This window comes from Suillus fuscotomentosus (genome assembly GCF_016647785.1).
Source record: "Suillus fuscotomentosus strain FC203 chromosome Unknown F5891scaffold_4, whole genome shotgun sequence".
Taxonomy (NCBI): Eukaryota; Fungi; Basidiomycota; class Agaricomycetes; order Boletales; family Suillaceae; genus Suillus; species Suillus fuscotomentosus.
Window position 1 is genome coordinate 1,023,100 of NW_024539516.1, and position 19,068 is coordinate 1,042,167.

Consider the following 19,068-nt stretch of genomic DNA (forward strand, 5'->3'; position numbering starts at 1 on the left):
GACGTAAAGGGCTAACCGGGTTGCAATCGAGGCCGGCGTGCCCTGCTTGAAACCTTCCTGTAGGTATAACGCTTGTACGTGTCCAGTTTAACCTATTGTCAAGCAGTCCGTAATGTGGTATCTCCTTACAGGTTCTGATGTTGTCTTCTTCTCCACTCCTCCTTTCCATGGTAGGATTCCCAAACATTCAACTTTTATTGATGCTTACTAGCTACCTTCTAGGAACCCTAACTCGCTATCACTTGCACTCTGCTGAGTGGCTACACCGTTTGCCTGATTCCCTTTTTTTGAAGAAGGTTCTCTTTGCGAGCCTCTGGCTGTAGCTCTCGCAGGCATCAAGCGTGTTGGTCTCCACCTTGGTGACCCCACTTTGATCTGGTGTGTTCGCATTAGGAATTTCATGTTATGATATATAATTGATTGACATTTGGACCGATCGGTCTCGTTTCTCCTCTTTCGGCACGTGCTGCAGGCGCCGAGCCCAAAGTTGTAATCCGATCTGTTCCAGAACCGCCTCGACTTTGCAAAGAAGCTCGTTCCTGGTGTGTGTACAGTACTGATCGAGTGTGATTTGACGCCAAAGGACGTGACCCAAAAGATCAAAGCTGCCGCTAATGGCCCTGAGGTTGCGATTGAGTGCAGCAGTGTGAAGAGCAGTGTGCATACTGCAGTACATGTAAGAAACGCTGGAGTCGTCTATGCCGTCAAGAGTCTCCGCTTATGCTGCATGGTACCCAGGTAACACAATTTGGTGGAAAGGTGTTCATCATTGGCGTCGGCAAGAACGAACAAGTGGTATGTAAAAGCCCAAAATTTTGTCACACTCAATTTGCCATACTTTCAGTTCCCGTTCATGCACCTGAGTGCCAATGAGATAGATGTTAGTTTCCAATACAGATATGCTAACCAGGTACATATGCTCCCTTCTGCAAGAATTTCGATATGCTCACCATATGTGATCAGTACCCTAAAGCTATACGCCTTGTCGCTGGCGGTCTGATCAACTTGAAGCCTCTGAGGGGCCGGCGCCGCCCCCGCCTGGTTAGGCATCGATTTAAACTGAAGGATGCTGTCTCTGCCTTCCGTGTCACTGCAGACCCTTCTCAAGGTGCGATCAAGGTGCAAATTCAAGACTAGAACATGGCGGCTAGTGGTAAATGTAGAAGCTTTTGCATTGACAGCACGACCCTAAGTACTTTATCGCACTCACAAGTCACTGTCTAGTACTGTCAAGGTGTCAAGTCTCTATGTGTTTGATGCTTTAGCACATGCTGCCCGAAGTTATGCCACAAAGCGCGGTATCACCGGTGACACAAATTTGAGCACTGGAAACGCTGCCACCTTCCTATTCAAAAGTTGAAGGTGTTTTAGATGGTCTGTTCCAGGACATGACTGCGCTTGATAACGGAAGCGAAGGTAAGAGACGAGTAGATCCACTTCACAGACACAGGTCAGGCGTACTATGTCTGGGACATCCATGTCGTCAGTGACTTGTACTCCAAGCAACGTGATTGCATAGCCTGATGTTGCTGTAAATGTGCCCTCAACTGACTGGCTCATATCTTCGAGTACCGATGCTGCCACAAACATATATTATTTTGCTGTTCTCTCCTTCGATGTTACAACACGGCCGGCTTACATCAGGAAAAAAAACAAAGTTTGCCATAACTTTTGAATTTGGAGTTTTGCGGTGCCCGTGATGTGTAAGCTAGTCTTGGTTGCATCATGCACTTTTCAGAAGTGCCGCGTTTCAAATTTCAAGCCTCGAGTCGTCCAAGATCTTTACTGGTGAGTTGCCCGTTCTCAGAATGGCATGTACTCAGTGCAATAACAGTGATCACGGGAGCTTTCTAAGCATGCCCTGAGGGCAACGTGATAGCCTTGCAGCTTTTTTCTATAAACCCTCGCGTTTATCTTATGCTTTGCAGAGCTGAAATTTGACAACCTCTCTCCGAGTATTTGTTGTACAGTGCTGATACTATGGTGATATTTGCTCTCTGATTGGGTTCGTGCTCTCTTTTTATCTCTGGTTTTATCTTCAATTCAAACACTTGGCCATGATAGGTATTATCCAGCGCTCGTATTAAAAATGTGTGTTCAAAACGTATTCTAGCTGCAAAGAATCACGCACACTTCGTCAAGAACCCATATTCACAGTTCCGTAATGGATGGACGGTTGAACAGGTCCTACAAGCACCTAAGATTACTGCTCAACTCACGAAGTTCATGTGCAGTCCTACATCGGTAACGGTCCTCCCGTTCTCAAGTACTCAATACTCACCATGCATCAGGATGGTGCAGCCTGCTGTATCATTGCATCAGAAGACTTTGTACATGCCCATGGATTGGAGAATCAAGCCATTGAAATAGTTGCGCAAGGCCTTGAGACGGACGACCCTGCTGCGTATGATACTAAAAGTGCTATGGAGGTTGCCGGCTACGGGATGTCGAAGCGATGTGCTGACAATGTATTTAAAGACGCTGGCTTTGCTGATGGTGAAGGACGCGACTTGGTTGGCGTGGTTGAGCTGCATGACTGTTTTTCCGCAAACAAAGTAAGTACGCCTTTCCTCACATAGTCTGGCGCATGACCCTCCCTTAGCTCATTACATATCCTGCCCTTGGACTTTGTGCCCCTGATGAGGCCCATAAGATGGTCGAAAGAGGTGACAATACGGTCAGAGTTTTCTTTTTCAGTTGGGAAGTAACTGAACATTCTGTAGTATGGCGGCAAGTATGTTGTAAACCCGAGCGGCGGTCTTGAAGCCAAAGGACATGCACTCGGGGCTACTGATCTGGGTATGCATTTTTATATAACAAGTGAGCATTCTATTAAGTTGGTGATATTGTTCTCATCACATTGGCAGTGCAATTGCATAATTGTTAGTGTGGCAATCAATCTGTTTGCTTTTCGTCGTATTCCTAATGCAATTGATGTGTAGTGGCATGCAAGCACCTGGCTTATTCGACATCCCGGACAAACGGGGAAAATTCGGTCTTGTTCACAATATTGGTATTGGGGGTGCAGTGGTCGTTAGTCTACTCTGCAGGCCTGAGTTTTACAAAGCAGGGGGTATTGACGGCCAGGCTAGGTAAGCATACCCTTATTTTTAACATAGTCCACTAACCTGCGATATACCAGACTGGGATACAATCACGCTTATGAATGCCGGCCTGTTACGCTTGCAGATATCGACAAAGTTAAGTCGAAGAAATCATCGAAGTTTGTTCTTCAGCATGCAAAACTTTGAAAAGCCTATGAAATATTTTCTACGCGACCCCGGTCCTCGTGACCTCTTCATTCCTAGTTTTATTTCGTCTCACTTTTTATACTTATCTTGTGCTTTCTCTTTAGGTCTTTACTGCTTGTCTTCTGGCATTCTATCCAGTACAACGTCGACGGTGCGCATCACCTGTATCGTATACTACATCTCCATCACATCATTGCACTGACACAATTTGTACTTTGCATGCGAATCAGGCTCATGAAAATTCATTCGAGCTTGAGCACTATCAACGGGTGCACCTGTATCGCACTCAACGATGGCAGCTACATGGCTCGTTGGTCCAGACATATCGCTCGACTGGGATCTTGCCCAAGATATCGAGTCCACTGGAAACGGCTTCTGATCCCATTCTCACGTGTCGTCCACTGATACACTGGAATCCTCAGAATCTGTCGATCACATTGACATTTTTTTTTTTGCTTCAGCAGCCAAAATTCTGAATATGTTGAGTGGAGTAGGTGTTACATTGTGTATTGTACATTCGTCCGATGTGCGCAGCCGCTTAACTCATCCCTAGTCTCTTAGAACTTCCCTCTTCATGCGTATGGTCTAAAATACTCGTAAGTCCGTTCGGAATTTCATGTTTTGAACCAGCTTACCTGGCAGCGCTAACGCGCACCTCTAAGTCCCAGAAGGTATTCTAATTCTCGCATCTCCATCTCGAAAATTCGGCGCTCCCTAGCAATCCAGAGCACCAGCATCGCGCGCGTTTCTTCTGACCAGTGCGGAGGCTGAGGATGGGGCTGAATTGGCAAGTCGGGGTGATACAGTTGTTGGCGCACACGGAGTCGTGCGCCGGCCCATGTAACGTACATAAGTTCCTTCAAGAATGTTAAAATCTTACTTTTTGAATGAGTCGTTACTCACGTGTTGTCCTTCCGTCAGCGTGAACTGCACATTGCGAGGCCTTGGTATGATTTGCAAATCGCGTTCAGGAATCTGTCGAGAGTCGGTGAGCAATAATTGTCAGAAAATATTCAACATACCTGGTGATCACGGTTCCCATTTTGATTGCCATCTCCTCCATTTTGATTACTGTCTCCTCCATTATCATTAGCGTTATTGTTCATGCTAGTAGTAGAGTAGTAAATATAAAATTGAATCTATAGTGAATATGCTTACTTTCGTTGCTTTGACTTCTCGCATCTAAGAGCACATCCCGATTTGGACGAAAGTATATCTCCGGCATTTTCTGGAACGGCGCTACATGACACATCTTGATAAATGGTATGTTTATTAAACGATCATAGTCATAAGGCCACGTGATCATATCCTGAGTGTACTGGAAGTATCCGCGCCACAATTCCAAAACTCTAACCAGGGTCTGTATCCCGGCGTCTTTGGTAAAAAATGCACGTGTGATGTTCGAATATTTCCCGAAAAACAATGAACATTGCTAATAAAAGCGAAATGCACAGATTCGGTGCCTGGCGGATGATCAGTTGCAGGACGTTAATCGCTGTTAGAACTTGAGGAGTCTGCTTGGTCTGTTTTCTGTCAATGTATGTTTCTCTGACTTAGGTACAATATCTGTGCGACATTATCTATGTATTGTATGTATTGTACTCATTGTCAAATGTCGCGTCGAGGTGTTGATGACATCATGCTGAGATTCGTCACATGTTGTTTGTTGTATATCGACAAACTGTTTGCTACCAATTGATCTATCGTCATTTCTTGAACTTCGAAGTTGCAACGTTGAACGTTGAAACATTGAAGCTTGAAATCGGGGACTAGCGCTTCCCAGCGCTGCTACGATTGAGTATAGCAAATTGAGAAATTGAGATACCAGCCTAATTTTTTGAAGTATCCTCAAAGCCGGTCACGACACATCATTCTATTGAAGCCACACTACTTTACACGGTCGATACAATAATTGGTACAAAGATAGAATAAGTCATGGCGGCCAGTGCCCTCACAAGGGCTAAATATAAATAAATGCAGTTTCGCGCAGAAAGAATAATCCAGACAATTGGCACTACCAAACTTTCCAGCCATCGTCATCGTCAATGTTCTCGTCATGATGACTCACATTCCTGGGAAGTATATGTCGTGGGATGATTTGATCCCAGGATGTTCGTGAACCTGCAATATCATCAGTGGTGGAGGATGGTACGACCTGTTTTTGCTCACTATGGTCACAGTTAAATGCGTGTGTATTTTCAATAGCTAATGTATATAGCTCTATCTCAGCGTGGACGTGATGCCTCTTGGCTTGCAGGATGAGTAGATCCAGCCCAGGATTGCGTAAATAGGCGTTGCTACGCCTCGCAACAAGAGATTTCGTCATCAGGTCTGACTGCATGTCCAGCTCAGTTTGGAATGCCTTGAAAAAGGTATCTTGGACGTCAGCGGTGATCCATGTACTGAGCAGGAGTGATGGAGGGCCAATATGCTATAGAGACAGACAGTTGAGCATGGCTTAACAGAAAAATACATTACTGACGTGCAAGTTATTGGACATTGTTCGTCTGTCCCACGCGGCGGGAGGCGGACCGAGAACCGAAGGGGTGGAGCCTTCCAAAGGTGAGGAATTTCTGACTGAAGGCTCCGCAGCTGGTTCGAGGTGCGCGCCGTTTCTCGTTAGCCAAGCTTTATACATCTCTTGCGTAGCAATCCAGCAGGCCAAAGGTGCGCAGGGTAATGGTGCGCAGGGTAAATGTGCAGTTGCATGCTTCAAGGTTGCTGAGGGGGTCCTGATATTGTGCTTGGATAGAACTCCCATATATGCTACAGAAGGAGTATTCAGATCGTATCTCATCTGAAGATCAATTAAACTTACGCATGCGGAGTTGTTCCAAGTTTTCGATAGCCTGGGAGTACAAAGACACCTCCATTTGACACTGTTTCTTCCTCTCTTCCATGAGAAATCGCTCTACAATCACATGCCTTCCCTCATTCACACCCCCACAGGTGATCTGGTGTCGGCGTAAGCTTTCCTCCTGCTTCGCCTCTATACTGCGCTCCCCAATCAGTTCCCAAAGATCGCCAGTATAAACTCGATCTTTGAGCAAGTAGGCCAGAATGTATAGTTCAGTTTGGAGCTACGGAAAGAATAAAAATCAGTATATGCATATTATCATGATCAACTGACCTTCTGGTTTGCTATGAGTCCCACGTAGGCATTGATGAATTGAGTGCCCAATAAGTTAGATAGTTCAAAAGTGCTTGCACGGGCAGTGGAGTAGTCAAACAGCTCTGGTGAAAGACAGGCCAACATCATGCATGCTCCTGACTGCTGGTAGTAGGGAAGGCGTACAAGCAGGTGCGTGAATCAACACTGGCTTATTTATACTACTAGTAAGTGATGGGTGAGTGGATGGTGAGAATCTCGAAGAATCCTGGGAATCTTCAAGTAGCTATGTAGTACGTGCATGTAGTGTATGCTCCTACCTGTGAGAACAAATAATGATCTGGCCATCATGATTTGATTTGGTGGTACAAAAGGCGTCTAGCTGCCTCCAAGTGCTACTGGCCATACCTCATGCAGCATTTCGCCATCTTGAAGCAGCACTATCACTATTAATACTTAGGTAAAATAAAATAAATAAATATTTACTATGATTGTTGTTATTGTAAACAGTCCGATTTCAAGTTGTCAGGAACAAATCAAACATGTACGACCCAGGACCTGTTATATTAAACACACCAGCATCATTTCACGATCGCACAAGTATTTGCATCCATCAAGTCAAGCAATAATATGACGATGACGGTCCTTCTGCACCCCTTTTGAATGGCAGACATGGCGGTTCCTGACTCCTACTCGCAATACCGTCTCATCAATACCCGAATGAAACCCTCATCTACTATGGGTACATCGGGTGTGCCCTGATGTATCCTTCTGTTGCCATCTCGCTTCGTACACTCGCTGCCTACCGTCAGTCGCACCGAACGTGTCCCCAGTTCAGTATCCAATCACAATGCAAGACTTTATGTTACCTTCACGATGTACGTACATTCCTCACATTGAGGTTCGTTTATTTACATTGAGTTTGTAGATTCCATATTGGCCATACTTAAAAATGCAATTCTCAGCAGCCTATGACATTTTTCTAGAAATCCTCCATCGCATCAACCAGCATGTGCGTCAGGCGCTCAAACAGGATACCGTCAACTGGTGTATGTTAAACACATGCCCTGCATGCTTTTACAAGCTCAACGATGAACCTGCCCTCGATTTTGAATGGCTGGTATCAATTGACAGTAACAATAGCCTGAAGCGATGGGACTCGTCCATCTATGGTACCACCGCCCGATCTGATTCTCGCACAGCTCGTTCGGATTATTGGATTCATGCTGACGCTGTTGACAAGTTTGAGAATGAAGTCAAATCCCGACAAGCGAAGGAGGTTGACGATGAAGGCACGAGGGAGGTGGGAAACAGCAGGAACGAAGGAGGTTGACGACAACGACAACAAAGGCGGAACAATGGGGGCACAATGGAGGCGGGGAACGGCAGGGACGATGAGCACAGTGATGAGGAGAGCTAGGAAGCGTGAGAAGGGCCCCTTGGTTCGAATTAGGAAGCGTAGCAGGCGTTGCCGAGCATGCCGAATTAAAATAGGAATATGATGCAATCGAGGTGGGGCGGGATGCTTACCGAATATAGCCTATGTGCGCGCGCGCGCGCGCATGCCCACCATAGTGAGGTGTACATAGTTTTTTTGAAGGTATTTTGAGGAGCTGGGGCACTATTTAACGCTGGTGTAGGGATTTGATGAAACCAAGCCTAATTATAGTTGGCAAGACACGTAACTACCAAGTATAATAAGGCTTATTAATAGGGCAACCCAGGTGCATCTATGTTGGTTTGCGTCACATGCGCGTCACGTCGTGTCACGGCCGTGTCACGACCGCGGCAGGCGCAGCAGGACCGCGTCAAAATAGCTACGCCCAATGAGACTTGTTTCTTGTAACTTGAAAAGATGCCAATCAGACTCATCTCAAATCACCAGTGAACCTATGAACATATTTCATAGTTGACAGCAATTGATTCTGGCCTATCGATATGAAGGTAGCTGTAAGCTGCAAAAGGAATCGGAGGTTTGACTGATGCTGGGCTTCCCTAGCAGACATACAGTAAGGCTCACAGGCAATCTTTTATGTGAGTTCATCGTAGTACTGCATTGTTTACATTCTCACAACTTCATATCCCTTGTCCCATCCTATAACACAGATATCGATTCAACGGAGTCCGAATTAGACGCTGCAGAAACTAAGCCACACTCCCTTTGGAACGTTAATCCACACCCAGGACTTGATCACCTCGACCGCCGTCCCAGTCTTCTTCAATGTTCAGCCTGTAGTGAGCTTTTGTCTCACCCCAACGCAGGCGCCACAAATCCACCTCCGTCGGTTATGGAACGCGTTTTGCAACAGGTCTGCCTTGCAATACCTTGTCATGTCCAGCTAACGCTCATTGAGCAGGTTCTATTCGCGAGGAATCCACAAATCACCGCTTTAGCGTCTCTTCCAGCGAGGCGGGAGATCTAGATGCAAGTGTCTTGTCCATTGCCCCGCGCCCACGGTCGGCCTCACGGGCTGTATCTGGTTCGCGTGATGCAAACAGTAGCATGTCGCCGACGGGGAGAGCTCACAGCCTGGGTAGCCGGCTGAGGACTGTGAAGGATAACACAACATCTACTGGAGATACCATCTGGACCGCAAAGGGCAGCTATGCCTTGGATGCCCGGCTACTTCTTCAAGTGAAAAATTACCAACCTTTACATCACTTTATCCTCGCTGAAATCTTATGTGGAGGTCAATTACTCTGGCTTCAGCAAGATTTTGAAAAAGTGAGTTGGTTCTATCTGGTTCGCGCAATATTTGTTGAAAGGGTTTCTCCAGGTATGACAAAGTCGTGTATGGCGAAGTATCTAGCATTTTATCGTACCTCGTTCATTCGTAGCTCATTATTTTCTTCAGCTCAAAGACCGTTACATGCACGAAGTTGTAGAAACCTCTGCACCCTTCACGGAAGAGTCGAAAGCCAGAATGTCAGATGCCATCTCCCGACTCACCGAGCTCTATACCAAATGCATGACAAATGGAGACAAGTCGACAGCACAGCAGCAGCTGAAACTATACCAGCGCGAACACATTGCATGGGAGCGGAATACGGTCTGGCATCAGATGATCGGGCAACAACGACACGGTACTATGAACGGATTAGGTGCTCTCATGGGCGCTACGCTGGTGCAACAGGAAGAAAGCAGCCTTATTAATGTCCCGACTCCTCTCGGAAGTCTGAAGTTGACAAAGAAGAGGGTGTCACTCGCTGCTGCGCTAGTTGTGTTCATTGCTTTACTGAAGATAGACATCGTTGTTGGTGAAGAGGCCAATAAGTGTTTTGCCATACTTGCATTCAGCACTATATTGTGGGCAACAGAGGTGCGAAATGTGCTCCAGCTTCCATTTCTTACTTACCTTCGTATTTAGGCGATACCGTTGTTCGTGATGTCGCTTTGCGTCCCCCTCCTGTTGGTATGCTTACGGGTTATACGTGATGACAATGACACTGCCTTGTCTACGCCTGATGCAACAAAGTAAGTTGTCTGAAATCACCCTCTCGGAGATACTGAGTACACGATCCAGGTATATATTCTCTGTTATGTTCTCGCCCACAATCATGCTTCTGATCGGAGGATTCACAATTTCATTGGCTTTGAGCAAAACCAACATAGATCGGATTTTAATCACGAGAGTTCTGAGCTTGGCAGGTTCAAAACCTAGTTCCGTGCTTCTTGCCTTCATGGGCGTCTCCTGTTTTGCGAGTATGTGGATCAGGTAGGCCACGTTTATTCCCGTCACTCACGTGTCGCTAACGTGTTTCAGTAATGTTGCAGCTCCAGCATTGTGCTTCACTCTCATCCGAGTAAATGATATGTGTCCTATGTCCGCAGCAACAATTATCTGATTTTTACTGTCTTCAGCCGATCCTGAGAACGCTGCCCCCTGGTTCGGCTTTTGCACCAGCACTAATAGTTTGTTATTTACCATGTGCGGGAGCGACTACTCATGACCCCTACAGCTCGCTATCGCCTTGGCCGCTAACATAGGTGGTCAGAGCTCCCCGATATCGTCTCCACAGAATCTGATTGCCCTCATGGCGATGGATCTTAAACTCGATTGGGCGAGTTGGTTTGCTGTGGCACTTCCGGTGTCCATAATTTCTATCTTGCTCATCTGGCTGCTATTGCTTGTGATGTACCGTCCTGCTCGTTCGCCTGACGGGGAAGGAGAGATTGAGATACGGACTATCCGCCCAACAAGGGAATCCTTCACCCTCAAGCAGTATTGGGTTACGTTCGTCTGCTTATTCACGATTACTCTCTGGTGTTTTGAGCACAAAATCGAGGGTCTTTGTGGGAGATATGGGTGTTATTGCTATCATCCCGATCGTCGCCTTTTTTGCCACTGGTGTGCTGAAAAAGGTGTGCTGAATATATCGGCGATATTGATACTAACCCACATGTTCTCAAGGGTGACTTTGAACAATTCGCCTGGACAATTGTTTTCCTCGCAATGGGCGGAATCGCTCTTGGCAAAGGTGTTACTTCCAGTGGTTTGATGGTGACTATGGATCGCCTCGATGTTTGATGGTTAAATCTTCTGGCAAGAACGTCCGATGCATCAAATCCGGCCCGCCTTTCCAAATTCTGTGCGATAGGCACTTGCGAGGCCTAGCCGTGGAAGGAGTGGACCGATCCCTTTCGCACTGTTCTTGGAATTCTGAGAGAGGGGCAGCTTTTATTGCCATTTTTCAAATGAATGCGCAGGGGGCTAGTTGGGTGTATACTGCGATGATATAATTAGGAACCGTGGCGATAAACTGGTTCGGTAATTTACACCCTTTGCGAACTCGTTGGTGCTACTGATGCACCGGAACTCCCGGACGTGCCATGCGGACTCGCATTCATCAGCTGAACTGTCAGCAGAGTATGGAGCAATGATTTGCATGAGGTCAAGCGTTGTGATTGACTCAGAGTGGTGATCTAAGAGACACGTATACTGACTTGCTGGTACCGTTTATCAAGACGGTCGACGGTAACAGACTCCAGTTCAGTTCAGAGGTGCATGCGAACGCGATGCCACATATGACTCGGTCGACCGATCAGGCCAGAAATGAGGGCAGATGTACAAAGTCAGGTCGAGATGACCAAATGTCGAGGACATGAAACGTCCCACAAAACAAGGGAATGCCCAGAGCGTCACCACATGTGTCTTTGTGGATAATCCCCAGCCTCCTAGTGACACACTACATACGTCTATTTAGTGTGTGTCACAAGGCGGTCCAGGAAATGAGCTTCTATCCCTTACAAAACGTAGGTTGGTGACGAAACACATCAGCAAAAACCCATGGGTATGAGAAGCATCGATGAATCTCTCGCTAATTTTGGCCTGGTGAGTCATTCGCCGAAGAAATTCATTTCTGCGCATTTTTACGTCTTGAATCAGAGTACATTAATATTATTGACTTCTTTCTCATTCACTGAATCCCGATCCATGTTCCGGTTTTCAACGCCGCCTAGTCCCATACAAGACTTTACAAGATGCCCGTAACTGCGGGAAAAAATATGCATGAGCGTTCCAAATCAGTGCATTTTCTGCCTTGGCAAGGGGCTATAGTTGTAACGCAACATTTTCAGTGGGATTAAGCAAGCATTTAGAAGGTACCAAGCGAGCAAGGCCGGCCGAACGAGAAAGCGGGAACAATGGGCCTGGTCATGCGACCCATTTCAACCTCATCGAGCATTTGAGTCAGATAGTCACCAAGAAGATGCAAAAGCGACAACACATTGATCCTGTCCTTATTTCATCAATCGCCGATAAGCAGGGGCGGATGTCCCTTCGACCACCGCATCTACACATAGTAGTGGCCGCCCACCATCCATTCGAATAATATTTTGAGAGCTCGTGATGGAAAGCTGCACTGTTCGAGTTGTCCTGGGTAGCACATCATACGTACTCTCTGTTCTGCAGAGATGTGTGACGGACATACGCAGTTTGATTAGGAAACCCAGAAACAGGCATACCCATTCCAACAGAGCAAAGAAGACCAGTCATAAAAATGAGCAGATATGCATGGTCGCTGGGTAGGCTTTCTCCAACCTCTTTCGCGATGGGAACCAGTAGCACGCTTGCAATCGTATGACTGATAGATGTCGATACGATCTGAAGAAGTTTGAGCAAACTGCGAACACCACAACAAGTGACCACAAACCAAAATGACTGGGGAGAGGACAAGAACGACAGTGTACAAGGAGAGACCCTCGAGCAGGCGATGGACCATCCTATCTTGCTGATGAGCTTGACCTTTTCCAATTGGGCTTCACCTGCATGATGATTAGCACACGACTAGATCAGGGGAGAGTGAAACTGTACTGTGCTTCATACACTTCCTCTTGCAGTCAATAATACTGATATCTTCCTTCAGTTGGATTGCGAACCGTCTTGTCAGCTACTTCCCAAAGCTCCTCAGCAACTTGGATGAGCAAACGGAAGACGTGTGACACGATCACCACGTTACGTTCAAAGTTCTTGATCGCGAGCGCATCGATATCCAAATGGTTCGTCTGCTCATCTGTCTCGTCGTTGATGAAGAGATTGTCAGAAAACGAGTGACAATAGAACAAATCAAGAAGTAGGATATGAGGATGTTCAATCGCGAACTGCGCGAATAGCATTCATATGTCGAATGTATTGACGAACATGCTTCCCTGGAGTTCGATTCCTGCTCAGATCATTTTTTTCGAATAGTGTTAGCCGATCGTATTTGTAAGCAAGTCCTCTCACACAGGCTGCGAGAAAACCCTGTGGCAGATATCTGAAGTTCAGAGCTATACCAGAGCCTGGCGGCAGTTTGCGGTGTAACTTATAGGTATTTGATGATCATATTATCACAGTATGGCCTCAGAATGTAAAATTTTGCAGCGCCCGGAATTGTCGGGCATAATGAACCGGTTGGCGACAGTCGCCCTGCTTCTTGTTCTGAACTTTGCCCTGCAGTTTAAAAATGTTCTCGCAGTTATCACCTATAATCTTCCAAGTGCACCCTTGCAGGATGGACCTGCTTTGCTTGCTGGTCAGGCGTCAAACTCAACCGTACTTAATGCCTTTGGAATCTCGCCGGTATCCATCGCTGGTGATGGGTGAGTCTTTAAACCTCAAATATACACCACCTTTCTCATCGGTCCATCTTGCAGGACATACTACGTTGTTCTCCAAGCTGGTCAAATAAGCTTCTGAGCTGCCCTTGATACAGGTATTATGCGTACTTCTTTGATAATAAGATTCCATATGAAAAGCATGTCGCAGGTTCTGCCGACTTTTGGCTTACTTCCACAGAATGTACTAACAGCACATGCGTGTCTGTGCCAAGATACCCTCTCACCTATGCCAGTCCCACTTTCGTATCCGTCAATAATAACGAGACCACTTCCACCGTTAACTATGCTAATGGGACTGGTATGTGCGATAATCTACTCAATCCACTCCGATGCTAACGGTGTAACAAGGTGCATCCGGGTTCGTTGCCAGAGAAACTGTAGAAGTTGCAAACGTGACGGTTGCAAATCAGGCATTTGGTAAGGCTAGACTTGCGATTCAAAACACTCCACGTTAACATCTCAACAGGCGTTGTAACAAGTTCTAATATCACGCTGGTCAGCGAGGTCAGCGGTATTCTCGGCTTAGGATTCTCACGACACTCAGAAATATCTGCGAGGGCTGCAAGCGGTATGTTAGTCGAGCAGCGTTGTGAGCGCCAACCTCACGGATCGGGTCTGTCCTAGCCACGCCGTTTTTTTCGACCTTGGCTCAGCAAGGCATACTGGACTATCCGATTTTTGGATTGAGTCTTAAGAGGAATGCAACCAGAACGTTTACCCTCGGTGAGTCTCTACCGAGTGCCTGGTTTACGATACTCATGTCTTTGTGTTGAAAAGGAGCCATTGATGTATCTGTCGTGCAAAACGTTAGCCAGGTTGTATGGAACGAGGTCGTATCATTCTCTCCGATCGGTACACAGACCAATATATCTGGCTACTTCTATTGGGTGATTCGTATGAGCAGCTTTGCGGTAAGACTCTTGATCTTGCCATTATAGCGTGAGATGATACTGATTTTTTTTTGGCAAGGTCAATGGAACTCAATATACTCCTCAACCGACCTATCCTGGCCCAAATGGCAATTCATCGATTGCTCTTTTGGACGTGTAAGTAATCAACAACCTATCCATGTGCGCGCTTAACTCTCCACAGCGGCACTACAGGACTATATGGTCCATATCAAGATGTCAGTTCCTGATTTTTCCATCGATCGACTAATCTTCATATTCTCCTAGGTAATACGATTGTACAGTTCGTTTCCCAGTAGCCGCCTAGTTGACGAGAGTAAGTCATGATGTTATTTTGGATACTATCAGAGTTGATAAAGCAATGATAATGAAGGTGGCCAATGGGCCGTACCTTGCGACTCTTCAGCAATCATATCCTTCAGCTTTGGGTGACTAGTGGTTGATTAAATGACCCGTTTCATCTGCTAAAACCTTTCTTCCAGGGATGGAGCTACACTTGTGTTGGAACCTACCGATTACATTATTGGTCCAGCTGAGGGGACCCGGACCTCTGTTTGTCTTGGCCTAAAGCTGCACCTCCCAGTACCGATGGAGTTGACTGGTTGTTAGGTACAATAGTCGGTTCACTGTCGTGTCGCTCCATATTCTTAACCGCTTCACTCGTCCAGAAACCCCATTTTTGTGAACCGTCTACTCAATATGGAGGTATGTTGAACTTGGAATCTTTCCGAACAGTATTCATCAGTTTTTTTTATGTAGGTATGGAATTGACTACCAGGAGCCCCCGATGATTGGTTTGTATCCCTACAACAATGCCTCAGCACCTGTACAGCCTTTTTCAGTTGTCGAATCCTCCCTTTCGTCCGAGTCTGCGGCAGTTCCTACCACTCTACCCAATTTCGTTCTCTCTACACCCACTTACACGATGCCGCCGTACGCATTTAACGCGTCAGTTCCAGCTGTCTATGGCGAGATTGTGCAATCTGAGCTCGCGACGAGCACGTATAGCCCCCTCATAGGGACACTTGCTGTTAACGCCACCGCCCTCCCTCAGGTGACTGGTGCATATACACTATTTGTTACAAATTCAAACGGTGCAGTGGTGACATTGACATATCACATCTCACAACCATTAGTAACTTTAGGTGTTCCCCCTGGGTGGAATAGTGCTGCCTCTCGGAGCATTTCGGGAGTAGGACTGGCTATCCCAATACTGATCACACTGGTTGCTGGCACATGGATCATATAAGGACTACTGTCATACAATATATCATTTGTTTTGTGACTTCCTAGCTTTGTATCATACCATTCACTGACTATTTTGTTCATTACATCTTGTTGAACACAACATACTACGTGTCATCTTACCTCGAACTTTGTCCGTTGTAGATCACACATCATTCTATAGTGTCACAACAGATACTGGCACAATTGGGTATACTGATGTTGTAGCCCACGTCCGATGCTCATGAAGCTCTGTTCACCCAGAGAGAGTCTCCCCTAGGGGTGCTGCAGGCAGAACAGGCTAGGTGTTCTGGCTCGTTGGCTATGATGACACGATCTAATTAATTCCATCAGCCTGAACCTCAATCTCAAAGAAGACGTACAAGGTACACACAAGACAGTTTCAGCCATCCGGCTGGTCTTCTGTACTGTCCGGTTTAGAAGCACCAGAAATCCGCGATTTCTTAGCGACAGATATCTCGTCGTCTACCACAGCCGATGCTTGCCAGGCAGGGTCGATGAACCTGGCTGCGTATCTGTCGACACAGCAGCATCGGGACGTTCAATTTTGTGGATGTTGCATGAATCAAATCCGGTTTCTCCAGGAAGTCTAAAGTCGTCTGAAAATTTCAGTCTTATCGTGAAGGCCCCTGGCCTACTCACGGTGCCATTTCACACGTCAAGATGCTCACCAAATTCGCTCGGAGTTCACGGAGAACCAATTCGAATGTTCCTCGCAGCCGCACCACGGCACGCACCCTTGGCAGCACTTTTTCTACGATCCCACGGTCTAAGAGACCCACTTTATAGGTTATGGGAAAGTGGTCTGAGAGACCTCGTCCTACAAGGAGGTTTTTAAGTTTGCATGAATATAGTAGGGCTTCACTCCTCTGGGATCCCCGCCTATCTACCTGGCACCTCTCCAGTGGAGGCTCCCTTAGATTAGCTCCACGGGTATCAAACATTCTGTCATTGATATTCGAGCCATCATATGGCACGTACAACCTGAACTACTACGGTGTATTAATCGTCTTAAAAGACATGCACAGAAAGGGCATGCCAGAGGAAGGCGCATTTGGATGCGGGAAGAATGGACGATCATGCTTTCTGTTGGATGCGCATAGAACGGCGAGGACCCGCAGATGATTGGATGTTGTTGTCATGTGGAAAATGACCCAACCTCGATGATGATGATGATGATGCCATGGGCACCATAATTTCTGCGGGCGCATCCGGGGGGAGCTGGGAGATCCATTTTGCCAGGAGCGACGCGAGCGCTGTGTGAGTTACGCCGATGGGGGTGTCGCTCGGGTCGCTCGCTGCTGCTAGAATTAGATGACGCCACTCTTGTATGATTTGACAAAACGATGCGAAGAATGGCGTTGTTTTGTCCATCAACGACTTGTCGATGGCAGGTGAGAGCACATATGCCTGCTTCGCCATCCAGAATCCGGAACCCGCATTCTCAAAGTTCTCAACCCACATGGGCCTCCTGCCCTCATCTTTCATAACGCCGCGTGGCCCATCGAAGGTGGTTGCGAATTCGACGAAGATATAGAACAATGACTCTAGGTCATCGCTTGCCGTGTGTTCGACCGTTCCGTGCTTTTTTTCGTTAGCAGCATCCCCCCTGAGAAGCCGGATCGACATATAGGGCCTAGTACCCTTCGGACAATATGCTCAGCCACGTGCTACACGGTCAAAATTCTAGGCTTCACTTACCGTGCCTTCTGAAGGAAAACTGTTGGTACCTTCGGTGATAATCCCGGCATGGTCAAAGTCGATAAAATACCCTTGTCCATCATGAATGACGAAATTATTAGGGCTCAAGTCTCCGTGGAGGACATGCCTTCCGAGCATTAAGTCATGAGCTAAACACTAATGGTCAGTCTCGGGTTTCAATTTCAACGCATTTGAGACTCGCCCTTGACAAAGTCATGGAAGGCTCTCAGCAGCTCAGGCTTTGAGGAGTAGAACAGAAGTGGCTCTCCGCAGGGGGTCAAAAGAAGGCGACGGTGGAATCTGCAAATGAACCCAGAGCTATATACACCATGGGAAGCTCGAATACGATATGTGCAGTCCGGTTCCCCATCATAGAGGACATCCCAATCGGCCACGAGCTTGACCACATTCGGGATGCCTTCAACCATCCGGAGAACGGTTACCTCGTGGTATCTCCTATCCTCGGCGACCCAACAATCTTTGAGTGCGTACTCCGACCCATCCAAGGTCTGAACGCGATAGCAAACGGTGCCGCGAGAAAAGAAACCTTGGCTTCGCCAAAGCACGCTCATGATTGACAGATGGGCTTTATCAGGGCCCTCTATCCATCCTTTCGCGTTCTCTCTCAGATTGGGATGTGTGCCCTGGCAGGTAGGATCGCACATATGCATCGTTGGATCATAACCGAGGGTGCTAGTGTGCGCGAGCGTCAAGGTATTTAAAACCTCAAGAAGACGCACGGAGTCTGCAACGATGGAGACGGGGTGTGAAATGATAAGACCTGATCGGTCAAAGTAGTGAAGGCGAAGCTTGTTGCAAGCGATACTGAAGACCACGACAAACCGGCGCCAGGGTTGTTCCCGCATTAACAGATACCCTTTAGTGACGCTACCACAATACAAAGGTATGGTCGAGTTCAGTTCGCTTTCCGTGTGCTCGACACACGTAATAATGTTGCACCATCGCAAAGAGATGTTGCGTAGACTGCAATCCACCAGGATAATATCTGGCTTCTGCGCGTTGGTGTTGTCTGGGACGGGAGAATTGGAGAATTGGGAGGACCAAATACGCTTTGGCAGGCCGGTTATGACGTCCATGGGACAAAAGGGGAATGCAGCTGACGGGTTGGGAAAACTCTTCGCGTACATCGCGTGCATGGCAGCTTGCACGGCGTTGAGGAGCCGGGTCCACTTGCCCTCTGTCGTTGCTGATGCCCGAGGCCGCTTCTTGTTGGGGTTCTTGTCATCATATCCTTTGGCACCGAAGCTTTTGTCAGTTTCGGGCGACGTAAAAGAAGAATCCGACCCCTCCACTTCTGTATCGGTCAACACGGCTGCCACCATGCTCGTCTGTGCACGTGGTTGTGTCTTCTGTGCCCTCCGTGTCTTCTGTGCCTTCTGCTTCTTGTTATTCCTGGTGTTTGCCAACAGCTTTGGTTGGACATTCCTCGGATCAAGCTGCCATACCCCGCCTTTGCCACGGCCAGCAGGATTGAAGACAGGCCCTCCCTTGAGCCCCTTCAGTGACAAATTCCGTATTATACGGGCCACCCGACCTCCATAATATCCCGTATGAGACGGGCCAGCTGATCATGGGCCCATGTTGTGTATATTCTCGATGATGACGGATGGGCCGGGACTCATATTATTTCCGATGGAGACGGGTGGGCCCATGTATGCCAATGATATATATATCCTTAATGTTGACGGATGGGCCGGGGGAATATGATCATTCATGGAGATGGGTGGGCCCATC

General features: G+C 47.2%; 8 protein-coding genes across 8 annotated transcripts; 5 read left to right on the forward strand and 3 right to left on the reverse strand.

The window, feature by feature from the left end:
• Positions 1 to 112: 112 nt before the first annotated feature.
• On the forward strand, positions 113 to 1,140 carry F5891DRAFT_1238810 (uncharacterized protein; the record flags this gene model as incomplete). Its single annotated transcript, XM_041369681.1, has 6 exons — positions 113 to 170; positions 294 to 382; positions 509 to 676; positions 739 to 795; positions 845 to 910; positions 964 to 1,140. 6 exons carry the CDS (start codon positions 113 to 115, stop codon positions 1,135 to 1,137), a joined length of 612 nt encoding a protein of 203 aa, XP_041232296.1.
• A 969-nt stretch (positions 1,141 to 2,109) lies between these two features.
• F5891DRAFT_1238816 (uncharacterized protein) lies at positions 2,110 to 3,273 on the forward strand (the record flags this gene model as incomplete). The annotated part of the gene is made up of 6 exons (XM_041369682.1): positions 2,110 to 2,244; positions 2,292 to 2,555; positions 2,603 to 2,677; positions 2,724 to 2,848; positions 2,943 to 3,092; positions 3,143 to 3,273. Coding segments are annotated over 6 exons (858 nt in total), but the record flags the coding sequence as incomplete, so codon positions are not given.
• A 516-nt stretch (positions 3,274 to 3,789) lies between these two features.
• Positions 3,790 to 6,507, reverse strand: F5891DRAFT_975465 (uncharacterized protein; the record flags this gene model as incomplete). Its single annotated transcript, XM_041376517.1, has 11 exons — positions 3,790 to 3,836; positions 3,907 to 4,108; positions 4,155 to 4,226; positions 4,274 to 4,358; positions 4,410 to 4,503; positions 4,934 to 5,036; positions 5,320 to 5,372; positions 5,421 to 5,682; positions 5,734 to 6,017; positions 6,070 to 6,331; positions 6,382 to 6,507. 11 exons carry the CDS (start codon positions 6,505 to 6,507, stop codon positions 3,790 to 3,792), a joined length of 1,590 nt encoding a protein of 529 aa, XP_041232298.1.
• A 554-nt stretch (positions 6,508 to 7,061) lies between these two features.
• Positions 7,062 to 7,627, forward strand: F5891DRAFT_934488 (uncharacterized protein; the record flags this gene model as incomplete). Its single annotated transcript, XM_041374020.1, has 2 exons — positions 7,062 to 7,238; positions 7,289 to 7,627. Coding segments are annotated over 2 exons (516 nt in total), but the record flags the coding sequence as incomplete, so codon positions are not given.
• A 1,092-nt stretch (positions 7,628 to 8,719) lies between these two features.
• On the forward strand, positions 8,720 to 10,702 carry F5891DRAFT_1003552 (uncharacterized protein; the record flags this gene model as incomplete). Its single annotated transcript, XM_041360314.1, has 8 exons — positions 8,720 to 8,995; positions 9,051 to 9,085; positions 9,138 to 9,162; positions 9,216 to 9,680; positions 9,729 to 9,835; positions 9,885 to 10,076; positions 10,125 to 10,273; positions 10,321 to 10,702. Coding segments are annotated over 7 exons (1,182 nt in total), but the record flags the coding sequence as incomplete, so codon positions are not given.
• A 1,398-nt stretch (positions 10,703 to 12,100) lies between these two features.
• F5891DRAFT_1182134 (uncharacterized protein) lies at positions 12,101 to 12,976 on the reverse strand (the record flags this gene model as incomplete). The annotated part of the gene is made up of 5 exons (XM_041366118.1): positions 12,101 to 12,236; positions 12,292 to 12,464; positions 12,514 to 12,583; positions 12,644 to 12,687; positions 12,740 to 12,976. 5 exons carry the CDS (start codon positions 12,974 to 12,976, stop codon positions 12,101 to 12,103), a joined length of 660 nt encoding a protein of 219 aa, XP_041232301.1.
• A 425-nt stretch (positions 12,977 to 13,401) lies between these two features.
• F5891DRAFT_1125546 (aspartic peptidase domain-containing protein) lies at positions 13,402 to 14,597 on the forward strand (the record flags this gene model as incomplete). The annotated part of the gene is made up of 6 exons (XM_041363976.1): positions 13,402 to 13,441; positions 13,926 to 14,027; positions 14,084 to 14,182; positions 14,237 to 14,370; positions 14,429 to 14,505; positions 14,552 to 14,597. The coding sequence occupies 6 exons, from the start codon at positions 13,402 to 13,404 to the stop codon at positions 14,595 to 14,597; spliced, it is 498 nt and encodes a 165-aa protein (XP_041232302.1).
• A 2,092-nt stretch (positions 14,598 to 16,689) lies between these two features.
• F5891DRAFT_1182136 (uncharacterized protein) lies at positions 16,690 to 18,874 on the reverse strand (the record flags this gene model as incomplete). The annotated part of the gene is made up of 4 exons (XM_041366119.1): positions 16,690 to 17,256; positions 17,314 to 17,440; positions 17,512 to 18,821; positions 18,869 to 18,874. 4 exons carry the CDS (start codon positions 18,872 to 18,874, stop codon positions 16,690 to 16,692), a joined length of 2,010 nt encoding a protein of 669 aa, XP_041232303.1.
• Positions 18,875 to 19,068: the final 194 nt, after the last annotated feature.